Below are 20,575 nucleotides of genomic sequence, written 5' to 3'. Positions count from 1 at the left end.
CAACAGTTAACACATTGGTTAACACACTGGTATCTAAAGTACCAAAATTATTTCCTGTTTAAGTATAAAGAAAGGTTGTATAGCTCACTATCTCTTGTCACATACTGACTTTCAGTGACAAGAGCAGTATCAAAGGTCTTTCATGCTTTATCAGCCAAGCTGCAGAAGAACTATTAGTGAAGTATGGCAAGTCTCAAGAGGAGAAAAAAGATACAATCAAGTGTTTGTTAACACTTCCTTATGTAGAATAAGTCCCAAGGGAAACAGTGATCCTGTCAGATTTTTGTTTATGATGGGCCTATTTTGATTCTTTCACCTTGTTGATGAAAAAAAAAATTTAAAGCATAAATTACCTATCTCTGTCTAAAGTGAGATAGAGTTTAACATACTTAATGTGGCTGTGAAATTGTCTTGTATTCATAAATTTGACTTACCAGAATGAAGAGGCAACGAGAGGAAAGTTTTGCATGCTCAGGAATGGTAGAAAACACTGACAAAATCAAGCAACCAAATACAAGAAGAAAACTGAAAAAGAAAAGAATATTAAAGAATTAAGAACAGTGAATAAATATGTCCATCAATTCTGCATTTCACAAATAGGAGCATTTAATAAAATGGCACTATATTATGTTAAGTAACAAAGGAATTTTGGTAGAATTATATACAGTATTTATAAATTTACAAATTTCTAAACAGAAGTATAAATAAAGGGTAATAGAATTAAAGGAAATAACACAAGAATCTTTCTCCATGAGATGCATGAGCTATCTCTTGGTGCTCCAATCTGGGAAATATATCAATTCTAAACTAGTGTCTAATGCTGGGTGATATTTTTTTGAACAATGTTTTTTAATGGGAAACCCCCCCACAGATTTGGGTTGCTCAAAATATTTTTAAAATGCGGGTTGAATTTGCCAAATTGTTCTGGTCGAAAAAAGTAATTCTGAAAAAGTCAAACATTTTGTTTCACCATTTTTGAACCTGAATATTTCCACTTTGATTCCAAATGACTTTTTGTTTCAAATTTTACTTCCATTTTATTTTTATTTTTTGTAAGGTAAAAAACCACTCCCAAAAGAAACCAAACATTTTGTTTGTTTAACCAAAACATTTTTTTCCAGTTCAGCCACTGTCTCAAAAAAAAAAAATCATTTATTCACACAGCTCTACTAGTCTTAGGGGTTTTGAAGAACAACCATCAATTAGGCTTTTCCATAATCTGAAAGATCCCTTGATGTTTGCCACAAGACTTCTCCAGTGCCACCTAAGGTAGGTCAAAGACAGCAAAGTCACAGACTCTGTGTCTCACTGCCATGTATGGCAATTGGGCACATCCCCTGATGCTATGACTGTAAGGTGTCATTTTGAAAATTATCACATTTTGAAAAGAGAAAATAAAACCTGATGCAAAATCCTCACTAAGTATTTTTCCAGTCAAAGAAAGGAAAGATCTATCTCGGCCACAAGCTGACTATTCAAGTTAGAGCTGAGTATTCACAGACCAAGATTCAAGGAAGGAAACTATTACATTTAATAGTATAACAAAATGATGGCAAAATTGCAGGGGAAATTTGGATTGCCATTTCCAAGACATGGATTTCTAGAGGACAAATAGGCAGCCCCTGCTTACTGCACATTATGAGATTTTGAAGAGCAGTGTATTCTGAGATTTTTTTTATTGCAGATGACACAGATAAATGCAGAGTATATGTTTGAGTTATATGTCTCATAAAATTAATGTATAAGAAGCTAATTATATATTACATCTGAGCTAGTATGATCTTAATGATGCAGACAACTCTCTACAAAATGTATCCAAAGTATAACAATAAGATGACTTTCTATAAACTGGTTGACTCACAAAAATAATTTGCTATATTTTTCTTTGCAATTGGCATTTTTAAGCAAAATGTTGTATTAGTATTTCTATAATGAAATTTTGTATTGCATTTTAAGTAGATATTGAATAAGAGTCAAATTCTGAAGTCCTTACTATGTTTATACTCAGACCCTATTCCATAAGAATTTCCATGGAGTTTTTTCCTGAATAAGGTCTGATTATTAACAGAGTAAGAACTTCAGGCTTTGGCTCTGTATAAGCAGAATAAATAACATAACTATGATTCATGGAGAGACAAGGTGGGTGAGGTAATATCTTTTATTGGACCAACTTCTCTGAGTGAGAGAGACAACAGAAGTTGGTCCAATAAAAGATATTACCTCACCCACCTTATCTCTCTAATATCCTGGGACAGACACAGCTACAACTACATTGCATATGACTGATGGAGTTCTGTTGGATGTTCTGGATACGTAATAAACCAGAAGAATAAAGTTCAAGTAGTTTGTGTAGCCCCACAGTAGAATTTATAGGGTCAGATTCTCCCTCCAAGCAGTGTAATCAGGAATAACGTCATTGAAATCTTCCAGACATCTGTCTGTATAGATGTTTATATGGCATTGGCTATCATCTCTGTTGTATCTGCTCATCAGTTGAGTTACACTCACTGCATAAACCTCATGTGAGTGAGTGGAGAATCAAGTTCACAGCCTCCGCTTCAAAATTTGCCTAACTGTACATCTACGAATATGCCCTGGCTGTTGCTTTCTACATTTCTGTATTGTTTTTACTTCCCTTCCCTTCCCCTTTGTTGGAACTGCACTTCTCCTTCACTTTGTTACAGTCTGTTACTGCTGCCCTCAGCTCCCCCTTCCTGTTGTCAACTTTCCACCTTTATTTTCCTCTTGTGGTCTACCTCTCCATTTCTATGTACATCTCCTCTTCTTAATGTTTGTTCATCACCAGAGCAGCCTTTGCTCCTTCTCTAGTGGCCTGGCCTTGGCTACTGATGCAGCTGCTGCTGGAACAACTTTCCCCTTTTACTCTGATGACAGTTACTAGATATTTGGCAAGCAACAGGCGAAACTGTAGCTGTGAATTAGGAGTATTTTTCCACTATGCTTAGCACTGAGGTCCCCGTGTTATTCTATATTCACATATACTGAACATGTAATTTTCTGATCTTTTGCTGCAAATGGATGATTGTGACTTTTTGTTGTATTAAATGTTTTTGTTTAAAGCAACAGACCTCAAGTACAGATGCAATTCTAGAACATGATCCAAATGCAATACTGTAAAGACCTTTAGGACATTACTTTCTTAAATGACCAGTTTCCACTTTGTGTATTGTATGATTTTAAGCCTATCAGTTAAAACAAGGGAATCTAGATGAGCTACCAGATTGACAGGACTAGAAACACAAGCCCTCTCTTTATACCCAGAACTAGTTCAGCACTGGTAAAAACACCAGTACAGTGTTCTGCAGACTGACCAATGTACCAGGGCCCAGCTGCCTCCCAAGCACTTCATGGCCAGGGACAGCTCTGCTGCACCCTGCCTCAGTTTCCCCTCAGCCTCCTCAATAACTCACAAAAACCTTTCACAGGTCCAACAAAAACAGCCCTTCTTGGGGTCTGGTTTATTAAAATAAAGTTCAAAATAATTCACGCTGTCCTCAAAGTCCCAAAATAATTCAAGCAGCCTCTCCTACTTAGAGTCTGGCTCCGAGACATCAGCAGGCAAAACCTCCCCTCTGCTGCTCCCCTGTTGTTTCAGGGTCCCATAAAGAGCCCTGCCCCACTTCTTGCAAGCTTCTTACTATGGGTTTTTGTATCTACAGCTTTTTCTGGCTTCCAGGCCCAAAGTTTTCCCCCTGATCATGGGTCTCCTGAAGGAGCCTTTTGCTCATTGCAGCTCTCTCAGCTTCTGCCAAAGTTTCCTCCCTCTATTTCCAGTTCCCTTCTGGCTCTTTATAGAGACCAGCAGTTCTCTATCAGGCCCCCTGTAGAGGCTGTTGGTGAGGCACAGATGGGCTGGACCAGTTCCCTCTTAAAGGGCCCAGTCCACCCTGTGACACCCAGCTTACGTGTTTTAATTTGTGATATCAATGAGAACGCATAGATAGTGCAAGGCACGGACAAATCAGTTACTCAAGCTGTAGCGCAAGGAAGATGTAATGATCATATACAGTTAAGGAAATTCTTGCATATTCCCAGGTGTGTTCCTTAAAACATATGGTACATGAAAGGGTTAGCATTGGCCCCAGGGACCTCTGCCAGGAATGATGAGGAAATTTATTCTCTGTGATCCTTACTTTGCTACTAAGAGTGCTAATTAGGCTGGTATTTTTTGTTTATGTGAACACCTGTTCTCTAAGGGCTTGTTTACATGGTGCAGCAATGTGCTCTGTAGGGATGTGATTTCTAAAGCGCACTAATGTGCTCTGCACTAATTGGTCTACGTTAACCCTGCTGGAGCACCCTAAAAGTTCCCTAATGCACTTTATCATAGTGCTGTTTGAAACAGTGCTTGAAGCACACCCATCAATGCACAACATGCTAGTGCACTTTAGGAATCACACTCCTGTGCAGCTCACTACCCCATCACATAGACAAGCCCTAAAAATGCATCAAGACAACAGCTCACTTCATACAACCATAAACTGGCTACAGCCGCTGCAGCCATAATTTAAAATGACAGACATTTGGGCATTACGCATACTAGCGCTTATACTGTTTTGCTAAGTGATCATCCTCAATACTATCGATATCCCACTCTTCTGTGAACATTTGTCAATCACATTGTACTACAGCACGCTGAAAAAGGACCCTGCATATGGATGCAGGGTTTCTTTGCTGACTCATCCTGTTGTCAGGTGCTTTAACCGTGCATGAAGATGCAGTGCAATTAATACTGAGTTATACAGGCAGGAAGATTCAGTCAGTTCCCCCAGGCCATGAGGGAGCTTAAAGCCTCTCTCAGGGGCAGAGAGAAAAAGGGCCTGGGACAGAGGATGTTCTACTAGGAAAATGAGTGAACAACCAAGCTTAGCAGATAGCTGAGGTTTATATTTTTTTTTAAATTGTTGTTTGAGTTACAAATAAAGCCAAACCCAAGGAAGAAAGTACATGTTTGTTTGGACTCTAGAGAGAATAGGCACAGGTATGCGCCTTTTTTGGACTATATAAGACATACTGGCATTCTAAAGTAATAGAGATGAAGGATATAAACCATAACGTCACACTGCATCTTTTCATATTGAAAATTGTTTTTAATTAACCACTTCACTGCTCTTCTGCTACACTGTGTCCTGTGTTTACTGATATTAAGAAAACCTGGTGTTCACGCATGATACATGCTGGAATTGTTTTCATATTTGTTAATCAAATCTGAGGAAACACCTTTTTATAGCATTGAATACACTCAATGAAAACAAATTCCACTCTGAAGATCAATTCCAGGAGGAACCTGCACATAAACTCTTTTCCGAAGTATAGAAAAAGCAAATATTTGAGCGGCAATAGAATTTTATGACATGCAGAAGGGCAAACTAGCCCATTTCACACACTCAGCCAGCAGGCAGTTTTCCAGCCACCACACAAAACCCCCAAACCAATAACAGATATATATTTCAACCTTCAGAGAGTGATGTTCAAGAGGCAAAAATCCACCACATGCCCTTCTTGCTGTCTTTATTTAGATAAATATCCCATTGATATCAATGGAAGTTTTGCCTGAGTAAGCATATCAGTGTGAACCCACTGTAATTACAGCCTGCAGCTGACAAGACTATTCTTTGAGCTGCGGAAGCACTGGCTCTCTTTGCTAATGTCTACACTTAAAAGCTGCAGCGGCTTCTCCTGTTGTAGGTACCTCCCCAAGAGGCGGTAGCTATGTTGACAAGAGAAGCCCTCCCATTGACATAGCGTGATCTACACCAGGTGCTAGTTAGGTCAGTATAACTGTGTCTCTCAGGGGAATGGATTTTCTACAACCCTGAGAGATGTAGTAATATAAGTTGCTTACACTAAGCCTAAGACATGTCAGGGAAGGCAAAATAAAATGGACTGAGGACTTATGGTAACACGATGTGATCTCCATCTGCGGGCTCCGAGAGGGAGTTTGTGTGCAGGAGGGGGCTCAGGGCTTGGGCAGGGGCTTGGGGTGCAGGAGAGGACTCAGGGTGCAGGCTCCAGTGGACACTTATCTCAGGCAGCTCCCAGAAGCGGCTGGCATGTCTGGCTCCTACGCGGAGGCGTGGCCAGGAGGCTCTCTGTGCTGTCTGCATCCACAGGCGCTGCCTCTGTAGCTCCCATTGGACACGGTTCCTGGCTAATGGGAGCTGCGGAGCCAGCACTTGGGGTAGTGGCACCACATGGAGCCCCAGTGGCCCCTGCGCCTAGGAGCCAGACATGCTGGCTGCTTCCAGGAGCCGTGCGGAGCCAGGGCAGGCAGGGAGCCTGCCTTATCCCCACTGTATTGCAGACTGGACTTTTATCAGCCCGGTCAGCAGTGCTGACCGGAGCCACCAGACTCCCTTTTTGACCAAGCATTCTGGTCGAAAACTGGACATCTGGCAACCCAATCTTTGCTCCTGACTCAGCTGTGCACTGCGCTGTCTGTGTGGCTGACTTGCTACCAGGCTAATGTCCCTACATTCCCTGTGCCACTGGTGTCCACTAAACAGTCCCTCCAGGGAACCTGGGTCCTCTGACTCCAGTTCCACTGACCATGATACATTACCTAGGTGAAACTTAGACAGAACATCCGATGAAGTCTTTGCAGTGTTCCCAACAACAGGAAACGGCAAAAGAGCAGCTTTAAGGCCAGGTAAGGTAGAAGTATTCAGAACACTGCAGTAATCAGAATGTATAAGAACTTGTTTTCACTTACTATGCATTGATATACCCCATTTTTACATTGATGGATTAAGTACAGAATAATGGATCTGCATGAGGACTTGCACAATCATCTTGTACACCTTATATGATGAAAAAGGAACTTTCAAATGCCAGTATTTGAATTGTGTTCTGAAATACATGGAGCTGGAATAGAGAGGTTAGTCTAGAGAATGCTATTGCAGGTGCAGGACAGACAGACCAAAATGCACTGTAATTATTTCAGCCTCTAGTGGTTCAATCTGAACCATATATTGATTCAAGCTGAAGGAAACAGATGGTCTAGTCTCTCATGCATTTACTTTCAGACAGTAAAACATATGCCTTAGGCAGCAAGTTACCATAAAATTATTCAGCCACAGCTATAGTGTTGTATTTTATCAAAAGCAGCAACTTCCATTTTGTTTCAGCAGAATAAGTCTTGATGTAGACCCTTTCATTTTATTTCCTTTCTTCTGAAAGTACATACTAAATGGAAAAAGGGCCAACTTTTGAAAGATAACAGAATCTCAAACGTGTTCATATTTGTTCAAGCCATCTCTCAAACTTTTTGTGTTGGCTAATTAGGAAGAAGTAATTCGGCATTTATCTAATTTTCAATAGAGCTCTCTACTTTATCTTGACATTTTACTGGTGGTTTGTAAATCCAACCATGCTCAACTTAAAAATATGCTTAAAACATTAGCCAGGTATCATCACCATATAAATGAAATAGGTACTCAGTGTAGACCCTTAAAAGCTAATTCGCTATATAATTTAGTACTAAAATTAAAATAATCAGAAAATAAAACATCTGTAAACAGCTTTACTACCTCTTTTGTAAATAATAAAAATATATCTGTTAAAGTGACATAATTAGATAATTAGATCACCAAAGTTATGTTAAATTATTATTCAGGGTCTAATATAAACCCTATAAAAGTGGGGATACTCAGAATCATGGTTGTAACTATCTTTAAATCACTCTATTTTCTTAGGTGGTGCCGCATATTGTATGTGGTATGCAAGATGAACAAAAGTTTGAAAACTCCAGCAATTCTTAGCTTAACAAAGTGTTAAATTCTGGTCTCAGTTACATTAGTATAAATTCAGAGCTAATTCCATTGTTCAGAGAATACACAAAAGTAATTTAGAGCAGAGTTTGAACCAGTGGATTGAAGAATGGAGTTTTGGCCTGAATTCTGAATGTCCTTTCTTTGAGGGTTTAAATGAGACCTTAAATTATCACCTGTAAATATATATATTTTAATTCCCTCTATCTTTGTAATATGTATTCAGTACCCAACTAGCCAGGAACCTATTAATTATTAGATACATTCTGTATATGATTCAGATTTTTAAATGTGGATACCTAGGACCTGATCCTGCAAAGTGCTGAGCTGAGGGCCTCCAATACCTGCTTCTACCAAAGTCAACAAAGAGTGCTGAGCGCTTCCGAGGAGGGGCTCAGCATCTTGCAGGAATTGACCTCCAAATGGCACTTTTAAAATATGGTTTGGTATTTGTTGGATGCACAAAACCCACACTTTCTGGCATCTGATGGATAACTACACATATACATACCTCTTTAGTTACACAATAACTAATTTAGTGCATTCATATGTGGGTTTTGTTACACATGCAAATGGTATAATAGCAGATCAGACAACAATGTTTGAATATATGGCCCTATAAGTTTGCCACATCCAACCCAGCTCCAATTATCACCTCATACACAGAGGTAACATGATGTAGTGAGGGATAAGCAAGACAACAGTAAGCGAAGATAAAGGCTGCACAGTTACTTAACAAGGGCTCTGTTGAATGATGCACTCAAGATTGTGAGACTATTATTTTGGGGACTGGTTGGGAGACGGCATTACCAAATGGATATTCTAAATGGCTAATTTTATGTAGTTGTTGCTGCTGAACTTGATATTATGGGTCTAAAGTAGACATGGAACTGTCTTACTGGGGTATAAGGAAAATGCTCAGATAAATGCTTTTAGTTTTAATGCATTGTGTTGTTTTCAAATCAAAAGTAACTCGTGTCCAAGATATCAAATGGATGGGCAGCCTCTAAGATCAAGAATATTTTATAATTCCTTCTCAATCTGCTTTGTTGTAACCTAACAATCACTTTTTGAAATACTGGGAAAAAATGTAGGGCTACTGGGAGACAGTAAAGCAAAGGTGATACAATCAATCATAATGGAATTCATGAAGCCTAAATCTCTCTCTCCTGTGGTACACAACCAGCCATTCTCTCTCTCCTGTGGTACACAACCAGCCTTGAGCAAATAACCCATAGAAAGCACCATATCCTCACTGCACGCCACAATGGAAAGAATATTCTTAAAAGTTAATTTATTAAACATCCATCTGGACTAGATGAAAAAAAGTAAGCAGAGAAAACAAACTAATTTGCAGCCTCTGATGTGTCATGGACTAGAACAATACACCCTTTCTGAAAAAATCATGAAAAGAAGCTTAATAAGTGATCACCGTATCAAGTAGCTTGAAAAATATGAGGATGTCGGACAACCAGCAGATGCAAGAAAATCAGCTTTAAATCATACATGGAGATCTTGGTGTCTACAATTCTGAAATTAAACATATAGGATGACCTCCCTCCACAATGAATGAGCATATCAGGATGCCTTTCACACAGCGAATAAAAACACTAGAAGGAAGGAAGTCATTAATATGTTTTTTTTTTTTCATTTGACCATTGGGTTTGGGACTGATGCCCACAAGAAGGTGGCAGCAGGGGGAATTTTAGTTTATGGCTTTAGTATATTGTGATGCTGAGAATAAGAAAGAAGAGCATTTTCAGGGCTAGAGCAGCAGATCATTTGTCAGAACAAATATCCCAGAGGACATGCCAGGTGAAGAGTAAGAGATGGACAGACATGCAAATAGAACAGTGGGGAAGACATGGCTAAAATACAAATATTTGACCCCTAGTTTGATAAGCCAGTATCAGCAGAAAGTTCAACAGCTTTAACTTCTATATGATTTAAGGAAGTTACTTTTCATAAGGAATTCCATTTCTTTTCTGGCCTGAAATATCTCATTTTATATAGTCACAGGAGTGTGCACGCAAGCACAGACACAAGCATACACCCCCTCACATGCACACCATTAAACTCCCCCAACTGGCTTATGTATAGGAAAAATAATGCTCTCAGGCTGGGAGCCAAATTAGATCCTGGAGCAAATGTACACAGTCAACGTAGGGATGACGGGAGAATCTTAACAGTACCAGTGAGTCCCACTGCACTTTGTAATATCACTGACTAGTAAATTCCCTGAAGTCAGTTGAAAGAATGTCTCAAATAATGATATGGAATAACAAGCTCCAGGATATTCAGAAATAACTGAAACTAAAAACATCAACTAGCACAGACCTGGGAGTGGGGAGATATTTACCCAGGTCCTATGGTATCTTCCTTAAAAAGTAATCTTTTCAATTTTTCTTTAAAAGAGATAATGCAACTGCTGACATGGTGGAAAATAATACAGTTTAACAGTTTTGATAATGCAAGCCATGTGGATTAAATTTTCCATCATTTATAGTTTCAATGTGACTTGTTTATGCAAGAAAATGAGATATGACAAAGGTTATGACAATTTGTTAAAATTGTTTGACAAGAGTTGTGTAGAGCATAAGCGCTCTCCCATAGAAAAAGGCTCATAAATTTGTCCTGTAAACTTTCATTTAAAATGACTTGCTCTTTAACCTTTTCTAGGACTATAAGAGTGTAAAACATTAAGGACCTGATTCTGCACACCCTCTCAGTATGGAAAGCCCACTGAGCTTGTGCATGGAAGGTCTATAGGATGGGGCTCTTAACTCTCTTAAAATGTGAAAATACATATACTAGGGCACTCAAAATGGTTTTTGTGTGTGTTACGAAAAAAATAAAATTGTGACAAAACCCTATTTTAGAAGCTTGGTTTTCTGGTTAATTAACTGTAAACTTTTGTAGAAACACAGAACTTTTGAGAATATTAAACTTCTGCCAAAAAACGAGGTTTTGCTGCCGATTGAACTCATCACCATAAACTGATTTGAAAAGTTGTTTTTGTTTTGTTAGGCTCTGATATACAATTTTATTCAGACAATATTTCCTTGTTAATTTATATATTGTACATTCACTGCTCTAAACATCAGAACAGAACAGAACAACAATTCACATGATATGAAAGGGTTTAAATTAGCAGTGACACAAATGTTTGTAGACCTAAATCGATCTTCTTTGTTATATTTTTAGTGAGAAAATGAACAGTCAGTGTCTGCCAACTGACTGTGTTCCAGGATTATCTTATTGTATTTGGCCTACAGAGGGAAAGCAGTAAAGTGGCTAAAGCAGGAGAGCTCTTGAGACACCAAGTAAAGTGTTTGTGTTATTGGCAGCAGATTTCATAATCTGGTTCACTACAGAGAGAAAATAAAGCACCAAGATAAATTTCTCCGGGGAACAGTAAGCGCAAACACCATTCTCTGTCAAACATGTACAATAGCTAAAAGAAACCCCGCTGGAATTAGCCTTTAATGGCATATGTTGCACATGTCCAAGTGTTTAACAAAACAATGAGAGAGCATTTAAAGATTTCTTTGGATTGAGTCAAATGGTTTCATTTGAAACTGTTGTTTACAATCATCCCATTAGGATGCACTTGTTTGGAAGTGTGTGTTTTTCCTCCAGACTGTAGCTGCTTTCAAAAAGCCTAGTAAGAACAGGGGTGTTGTAATTTTTACACACTAGAATCAATGTCCATTTTCATTAGGAACCAGGTTTGATGGAACTCCATGTAACTTTGCACCCACTGCCTCCTAAAATCTATGGAAACTGCCATATGTTTCACTGTACCACACCCAAAGAGAGGTGAACATGCAGGCCAACATTTTCAAATGGGAGTTCCTAAAGTTAGGTACCAAAATCTATATTTAGCCTTGGTCTCCAAGGTGACCTGTGGGAGCTCAGTTCAAAAGGAAACCTCTGTTCTGTCTTTAAGGCTACGTAAGTGACAAAATATGGATTTAGGTATCTAAATTTAACTACCCAAGTTTGGAAATGTTGGCCTCAGTTCATTCACTAAAATGATTAGACACCTTTGGGTATGGCTGCCTAGACAGCTAACTCACTTTTAAAGTCCATAGGGATTTTTTCTTGCCTGGTGCTGCACCACTGTACCTTTTACCCCAGCCTCTCAGTGAGTAATTTTAATAGCCCTTATTGAGACATTTTTTGTGGAATGATTTTTCCATTTTCAGCTAACTCTACTAATGTTGTCCCTCAGCCTACTGTGAGGAGAAACAGATTAAAAAACATGTACATTTTTAATAGTTCATTCTAATTGTTTTTGTATACTGCAAAACATAAAAAGTAGATTGTCAGCTAAATTCACTTCTAGCTCAGAATGTCATACTTTACAATTTAATATGGAAATATGATCATGTTCCCTGTGACATTCTGGGGTGCAATTCAGAATAGTGAAGGGTTGTGTCACCGCCTGCCCTGTAACCCTGGGTGTCTCACAATGCTTTGCTGCTGTAGGTCCCAACCTGGGCTGCTCCCAACCAGCCTTCCAGCATGCAGGTCACACCCTGAACGTCTGTGTGTTAGACAGCCCTGATTCAGCCGCTCTGAACCCCGCAGCCACTCTACAGCCCCACTCTGGCTTCCAGCTCTATCTGTCTTCCCTCCACCCGTAGCCATTTCCACTCCAGCCTCCACAGCTCTGGATTTCTCACCATTGCCACTGCCTCTGCTGGATCGTCTGAGGAACCATCTGCTTGATCTCCTGCATGTGCCCCATAGGAGAAAGAGGGACCTCTTCTGGCCCCTAGGTTTGGAGCAGGTGCCCCACCCCTTTTTTCCCTCCGCTGTCTATAGGGATGCAGCAGACTCTCGGTATCAGTTAAGGAGGGGTCAGAGGTCTTTATTACACATCCAGGTTTGAAGCACTACCAAGCTAGGATATTTCAAGTCTGAGCTGAAATGGTGCAACAAAACCCTGTCAAAACTAGTACATTTCAATTTTGTTTTTAACTTCATTTAAGTTAAGACAAGGAAGCCAACTGTATTGAAAACTGATTTTAAAAATCTGGTTCCTAGAGGAATCCTCATATGCTGAGTTTCTGCTTGGGGCAAAACACAGCTACTTTTGTGCTTTCTCCCATACTGCCCCACGTGCTTGGGAGAAAACCTACCTCATTATCCTCTTTCAAATTCCTCCTTAAATCTCTCTCCTGCCATGATGCCTACTAAAAATTTGACAACTGTTAGGCCACCCGTGTGCTGAGATCACAGACTCTCAGTATTCACCAATATTGTCTCATTGTGTCCTTGTATTCCCTCACCTATATCTCCCTGTCATCTCTTGTCTTATACTTAGATTGTAAGTTCCATGGGGTAGGGACCACTTTTTTGTTCTGTTGTTCTGTGTTTGCCTAGCACAACTGGGTCCTGGTCCATGGCTAGGACTTCTAGGAGTTACAATAATTAATAATAATTAAGACAACATAAGATTCAGTGGGAAATACAGCCTAGTACAGGGATTCCACTTCATTGTTTTAGCTGAACAGTGTAACTTTAGTAACATATCTGAATACTAAGTAACAAATTTAACCAAACATTTTAGAACTTGTAACCAGAGTGTAACTGGTTTTAAGTTGTGTATTGTACATCACTTTGCTTTATCCTGGTAAATGATTGCTGTAGCAGTGGTGGTATAAAACTGATACAACAATCACATTTAAAGTGACAAACACCAGTTAATCTGTGAACTTTATGCTGCTTTTACACTACAGCTTTACTAGGAAAGGAACAATCCATCGTCTTTTGAGTATATTAAAATACAGAATCCTATTTTTAAAACACTCTGCTCTGGAGAATGAGGATATAGGTGAAATTTTGTCCCGAACAAAACAATGTACATTGATTAATTATTTAAAAAATGTAAAGACAATAGCGTTTTTTAAAAGGCCAATACACTTTACAGCCCCACCATTCCTCTTGGCAGCAGCAGGAGCAATCTAAGCAGCCACAAAATTCAAGGATTGAAACTGGCCAGAATAAAGGCATAGTCTTTATAGAAGGATAAATGGTTAATGAAAATTTCTCTATTGTACCAGGATGCCTGTCTTCTTTCTCTAGCTTTATTTTTCTCATTTTAACAAATAGTCAGGTTCCAGTCCTTGCTGCAAAATTACTACTGAGTAAATAGAAGTTTGGCCCATGTTGGGAGTATTGAATTTGTCCATTAATGTTGCCAGCGCAAGGAAACTCTTGTTCTTAATTTGCATGAGTTCTCCACTAATTCTCTGATAGCAAAAATGGATATAAATGGAATACAGAATAATTTTCCAATATACTAAATTATTAGTATTAAAAATCTAATGTCACACAGTCACTCAAGGTGTTTGGTTCTATTCCACAGCAGTAGTCTTGTCTTTTAGGAATCTAAATTGATTTTCTGCTGATTGAAATGTATAACCCCATCTATTGATGTTATACAGTGGCACTCACTTAAGAAGCTGTTATGGCAGAAGAATTTCAGACAGCAGAAGGAAACAGCTGCATCAAGTGCAATAGCATTATAGACTGTGTTCTCTGAATGGGTATGTATCTATGGGAAAAATTTACACCGGCTGAGGATCTGCCCCTACCGATATAGGCCTTGATCCAGCAGAACACATAAGCATGGGTTTAAAGCAGGGCCGGACCACAACGTTTTGGCACCTGAGGCGGGGAGCTCAAATGACGCCCCCATGCCCCCTCGCTTGGGCCAAAACTTTGAAAGGTCTCAATTCTGCCTTCTTCCTGTTCTACTCCTCTCATGGTACTGCTCTGCTACCTACCCCAGTAAAGGAGAACTAACAACTTAAAATGCCTTGTTCAATAATTTTAAGTAACACTTAACTTTCAAATGCCTGAACAGCAAATGTAACTTTTCTTGTCTCCATACTAAACACTGGCATTTTTATCTGTTTGAATAATCAAAGTGGTGCTTTCCGTGCCTTCTTGGTTGCAAAGATTTGAACTGCTTCCTGCTGACTGTCCACAATCTGGGCCAGCTCATGGTCTATTGAGATGGTTGCAAGGCCGACCAGCCTCTCCTGTGTCATTGTGGAGTGTAGATGTGTTTTTATTAACTTCAGCTTGGAGAAGCTCCATTCTCCACTGGCAACTGTTACAGGAAGTGTTAGAAGTATGCGCAGAGCAACAAAAGCATTTGGAAAGAGGGTGGTCATCTTATTTGTGCACATATCCTCCAGAACAGCCTTTGGAGTTGATCCTGCTGAAATGTATCTTGAAAGGGCTTTTGGTTCATCACCTAAATCACTTGCATCAATATCACGCATGTCATCCTGTGTCAACACTGTCTCCAGTGCCCTGCATTGATGGTGTAGGTCTTCTTCAGGTATAATGAGGAATTTTGGAATATCATACAACATCCCAAATACACTGCTGTGTTCCTTGAGCTGCATGACACATTCTTCAACTGACTGTATTGCACAATCTAGCACCTGGTTAAAGAATTCAACTTTGAATTGTTGTTTGGGGTCTCTTATGGGATTATCCCGTGCCTCATAATCAAAATGTCTTCTTCTTTGGTGACTCTTGTATTCTTGAATGGGTGGGAAAATAGCTTCAGAGTGAAGTTCCTCTGCCAACTTCTGTGCACTCTTCAGAATGTTTTGAAATCCCTCATCTGACTGGTAAGACTGTAGGTATGACTTTGCTTTGCCCAGTTGTTCCATTGCTCCAGATATATCAAGGTCAACACCTTGGAGTCTCTTGCTAACAATATTTATTTCAAACGGTATATCATGCCACAACACTAAGCCACACAGAAATGTGAAGTTATGTATGTTTCTGGTGATTCCATTTCCCTCTGCCACTGTTCTCCCACAAACAGTTCCTGTCATAGCATTATCCTCCATAATGGAACTATGGCATCATCTATCTTCCCAATTTGGTGTTTGATAGGCTTTATCGCCTCCACTCGACTTTCCCATCGTGTGGCACTCAGTGGGTTCAGTGTCAGAGAGGATGTCCCCAGATGTTGCTTCAAAATTTGCCATCGATGAGTTGATGCAGAGAAAAATACATAGATGCTTAGAATTACATTAAAAAATTCAGCAGCCTCACTAGAAGCTGATGCTGCATCACTGACCACCAAGTTCAATGAATGAGAACTGCATGGGACAAAAAAAGCTTGAGGGTTTAACTCTCGGATCCGTGTCTGCACTCCTCTGTTCTTTCCTCTCATGTTGGCACCATTATCGTAGCCCTGACTTCTCACGTCAGCTATCGCAATTCCCGTATCTTCCAGCTTTTTAAGAAGCACATTTGTCATACCGGCTCCTGTAGTATCATCAATGTCAATAAATTCTAGAAAATGCTTTCTGACAGTCACCATTGCAGGGACATTTTCACTAGGTTCTGTTGTTGTTACAAAACGCACCATTAAAGTAATTTGTTCCGTATGGCTGATGTCAGGTGTGCAGTCCAGAATAACATAGTAATATCTTGCTGACTTCAGAGCTGCCACAATCTTCTGTTTGACTTTTGTTGCCAGTAACTATATGATCTCATTTTGAATTGTTTTTCCAAGGTAGTGGTTTGTGTACATTTCTTGGGTGGTGACTCTTCTTAGATGCTCCTGGAGTACAGCATCAAACTCAGCCATCAGTTCCAGAATTTTAAGGAAGTTTCCATTGTTTGGCAAATACAGCTGATCTGAAGTGCCATGCAGTGCTAGGTTTTGCGTAGCAAGCATTCTCACAATGACAATGAGCCTTTTCAGAACATTTTGCCAGTAAAGAGACTCTGATGCAATCTTCTCTTGATGCTGATCATCTATGGTGGCCTTTAACCTTACTTTCATCTCAAGCTCTTTCCACCTATGGAATGCTCTCTGGTGATTTGCTGCTTTCTCATGGCATGCCAGATTTCTAGCCAGATTTTTCCAATCCTTTGTTCCTGTAGAACCCAATGTGGCTGGAACATTAGAATGGAAGAGTTTGCAACAAAAACAGGATGCAGCATTCTGGGTTTTTGAGTACATAAGCCATGGCTTCTCTACTTTGTCACCATTGCGGATTTCAAGCCAGTAATGTGTTGGATGGAAACTTCTATTTTCATTGTCTTTGGGGAACATGAAGTTTTTCACTTGCTGTGGCCCATGCAGTACAAGGAAGTCCCTCAGGCTATTGCTCAAGTGGGTCCAAAGTCCTGGATCATCTAGACTTAAGGAACTAAACTCAGCAGCAGCTGTTTCTTGCACCTCCACCACACTCTTCTCTGATCTACACTTTTCTTCAGGAATGTGCATGGTTACATCCATTTGAGATGGAGATAGGGATGCTGCAGTAGCTGCCAGGTCACCTGCACTCTGACTAACTGGAAGATCAGGCACCTCCTCACCACTCACATCTTCACTGGGGCCGGAAGGCTCATGGGCCCGGAAGGCTCACCGTGAACATTTGTGTCTATGTATCTCAGGAGAGCTCCTTTCTGCTTAAATAGAAAAGCTTCCTTTGCTTGCTTGCTTTTTCTGAATGCTGCCCCAGAGGGGCGTTTTCTTCTGTCACTCATGATTGCTGTTCTGTGCCAGCTATAGTGGCTCTCAACACTCAGTTGAAGGGGACAAATGAGCAGGCTGGTAGCAGGGCCTGAGTGAGGGAAGATATCAGCATCTTAAGGGCTTAACTGGCTCCTACTACTGCAGTTGACTGCCTGTTCTGCTCAAGTTCAGGGAAGCAGCCGGAAACAGGAAGCTCCCTGAGAAGCTGGTGTTAATCAGTCCAGGCTCCTGTGGGTGCCAGAGAGGTACATAAGAGGCTCCTCCTCCTCTCTCTCCCTGCAGCTCCTGCTGCTTTCTGTTATTCCCTCTCACCTTTTCTCCTGCCTGCCTGTTTTGTCTCTTGTGCCCTCCTTCCTCCAGCACAGCACTCCACCATCTCTGTGCATCTAGAGCAGAGAAAATACATATGCGCCAGCAGCAGACACAGTTTTCTACACTCTGGGTCCTAGTGGTGCCCCCCCGACACTCTGGCATCTGAGGCGGCCACCTCAGTTCGCCTCATAGTAAGGCCAGCCCTGGCTTAAAGTCATGTACATGCTTAAGTACTCTGCTGTATGGGGGACTTTATAACTTACTCAGTCACCACGGCATCTAACCTTGCCCTACAGTAAACATGCCCATTCTGTTGATAGTGTCATTAAGATATCTTTATTTTTTTAAACACACTAAGTGATAAGACAGATGTGCTCATCACAACAGTATGGTGGGTCCATGCCTAGCTGGCTGACAGAAAAGGCATTGTTAACCCTTTAAGGGCTCCCTGTGCAACTGATAGCAGAGGGGAAAGGAGGAGGAAAATGTCCCCAGATGGAGTGGGTAGGAGCAGGAAGCGGCTGGAACAGGTCAGTGGAGAAGGGCACTGCCCATTCTGCTGACCAGAAGAGTTGGAAGGAATTTATACCATGTGCAGCCCCAGAGAAGCCCTCTTTTACCTGGTTTGGGCTGGCAGCACCCACCCACCCAATCTGAAAAAGGACCAAATTTCCTTATGACCTGCCATAGGCATTATGCTAGTTGTCCTTTGTCCTCTTGGGGTCTGGGAAGGAATTTTCCCCTCACTGTCTGATTGCCCGAGGTGGGATGGGTTTCGGACCCAGTGGGGTATGGCAGGGGTTAGGTTCTAACCTCACAACTTAGTATGTAAAACTCATGGCAGATTTCTAGAGCAGGTACTCGTTTGGAAGGGATACAGTTGTCAGATAAATGGACTGGAAAAGGATTTAAAGGAAAGTATTCCATAAAGAAGCTGAGGAAGGGGGTGTCAGGGCTCCTATGTGGGGAGCTGACCTCCTTCCTTTTATTGCCCTTTTAACCCTCATACTAGGAGAGGGTGTTGGGGGCCCAGCAACAGCATGGCTGAGACAGGTTGAGTATTAGGTAGAAATGATGAGGACTGCACTCTAAAATGTATAGATAGGCAATCCTAGATACATTGCATGACTGAAGTTGTGGCGTAATTTAAAACACATCCCTCTCTTTCTTCCGGTGTAGCAGGACACGTTCTATTTTGTCACTGCTGCAGGGAGCAGCCACAAGAGTGTAACCTGTATGGGCTTTTCAGAAAACGTTACTTTCTTTACCCTTTATGTTCATTAGCCAATTGTCATTGTTCATTCAGGAACAGACTTCACCTTCAGCCTCATTCTCCAGAGCAGAGAGTTATAAAAAGACTATTCTATATTTCAATACACTGTAATGAGTTTCTATTTCCCAGGGTCTTGGGAAGGGGGCTAAGATTTGTGCTGTAGGTCAATTTTTTTTGCTGGGGGGAGCTGTTGGTGTTAGCTACTATTTTCAGGTGATTTGTGTTTCCTAATGCAAACCAATGGTGCTTAGACTCTTAGGTAGCATCTCTGGTAAAATCCTAGCCTAGTGGATAGGCACTGGACTGGAACCCGGATCTGGTTCTATTAGGGGCCTGGTGAGTAACCTTGGGCAAATCACTTTGCCACTCTGTGCCTCAGTTTCCCCATCTGTAAAAAGGGAATAATGATACTTACCTCCATTCTAAAACATTTGGAGAATGAGTGATGACAGGTGTTATAAGAGCTAGATATTTATCATTGGAAAAGTTAAGAGGACTTTCAGCATTCATTAGGAGCAGGATTTTACCCCTTTTTGAACATTTTTATCAATGCATAGAAGTTAGTTATACCAAACAGAATCAGTGCATGACAAGCAGATCAGTATTATACCTTCTCTTCTTTCAATTTAATATTACTTATGGTAAAAACAGAATGGAAGGAAGACAGCTAAGAAGTGAGACAAAAGGTCCTATTCTCTGGAATAGGTGTTATATTGCTTTTTCCATTATATAAAACTATCCAGGTGAGCTTAACAACTTTGTAAAGAAATATTCACCACCCCCATCATCTGAATGTGTGAGCAAAATACAGAACAATTTAAGTGTCCTTAAGCTTCAAAATGATTATGGAAAATGTCTGACAAAAACCCCACAATGTTGAGATATTTTGGGGCCCTTCGTTTTCAGTTTTTATTGTATTTAATTTTCCCCAGGAATTTATCAGTGTTTATAATTACAAAAACAAAAACAGGTGAAAATCAGTGCAAAAAACTATTATTAATTTTTCTGGTCTAACATCTGGGCTTATTTTGGTGGATGGAAAGACAGGGGGAGAAGTATTCAGTAGATTAATGCTTTGAATTCCATTAATCAATGTGATTTGCTGCAGAACTAACAGAGAACTCAAAACACAATGCCACCTCTGAGTTTAAGAAAACAATATATCTCTAAGTCCCAAATAAAACTTTTCATTTGAATAAACAGTTTACTGTTGTAACTCTAGAACTATTAGCCTATAAATATTTACATTTAATAATTGGGCCACACCATTTGCAGCGCATACACTCAACTTCATCCTTTTCTCCTGTTTCTCTTTTTTTTAAACTTTCGATTACTTCCTTGGGTTCTGGAACGTATTCTGATACAGGTTTTTGTTTTCTTCCCATTTTAGTGTGTCAGATCTTTAAACTGTTATTTGCTAACAGCTTGAAATATGTACGTGGTAGGCATGAGGTTCATCAGTACGTTCAGATGCGCAGACACTTCAGAGTTTGCGTGCGTGCCTGTTTATTGTGTGTATCTTCTAGATTTATACATCGCCATACTTCAACAGGCAGCTTTGCATATACACACAGACTAACGTATTATCATAATACATATATATCATGCCATGTATTGTGTTTTCCTAATAAAACAATGTTTTTTTTTATATATTTGAATGATGCAAAAGTA

The 20,575-nt window shown here is 40.2% G+C and overlaps 1 protein-coding gene across 1 annotated transcript in view; it reads right to left on the bottom strand.

Annotated features, from left to right (window-relative positions):
* KCNQ5 (potassium voltage-gated channel subfamily Q member 5) overlaps positions 1-20,575 on the bottom strand; it is a 533,682-nt gene that overhangs the window by 152,120 nt on the left and 360,987 nt on the right. The window contains exon 2 of the mRNA XM_037894324.2: positions 435-525. Within this exon, the coding sequence (XP_037750252.1) occupies positions 435-525 (91 nt within the window). The remainder of the gene's footprint in view (positions 1-434; positions 526-20,575) is intronic.

The sequence above is a fragment of the Chelonia mydas genome, chromosome 3 (assembly GCF_015237465.2).
Source record: "Chelonia mydas isolate rCheMyd1 chromosome 3, rCheMyd1.pri.v2, whole genome shotgun sequence".
Taxonomy (NCBI): Eukaryota; Metazoa; Chordata; order Testudines; family Cheloniidae; genus Chelonia; species Chelonia mydas.
The sequence above is the reverse complement of the archived record's forward strand: the minus strand, read 5'-3'. Positions and strand labels throughout refer to the sequence as shown.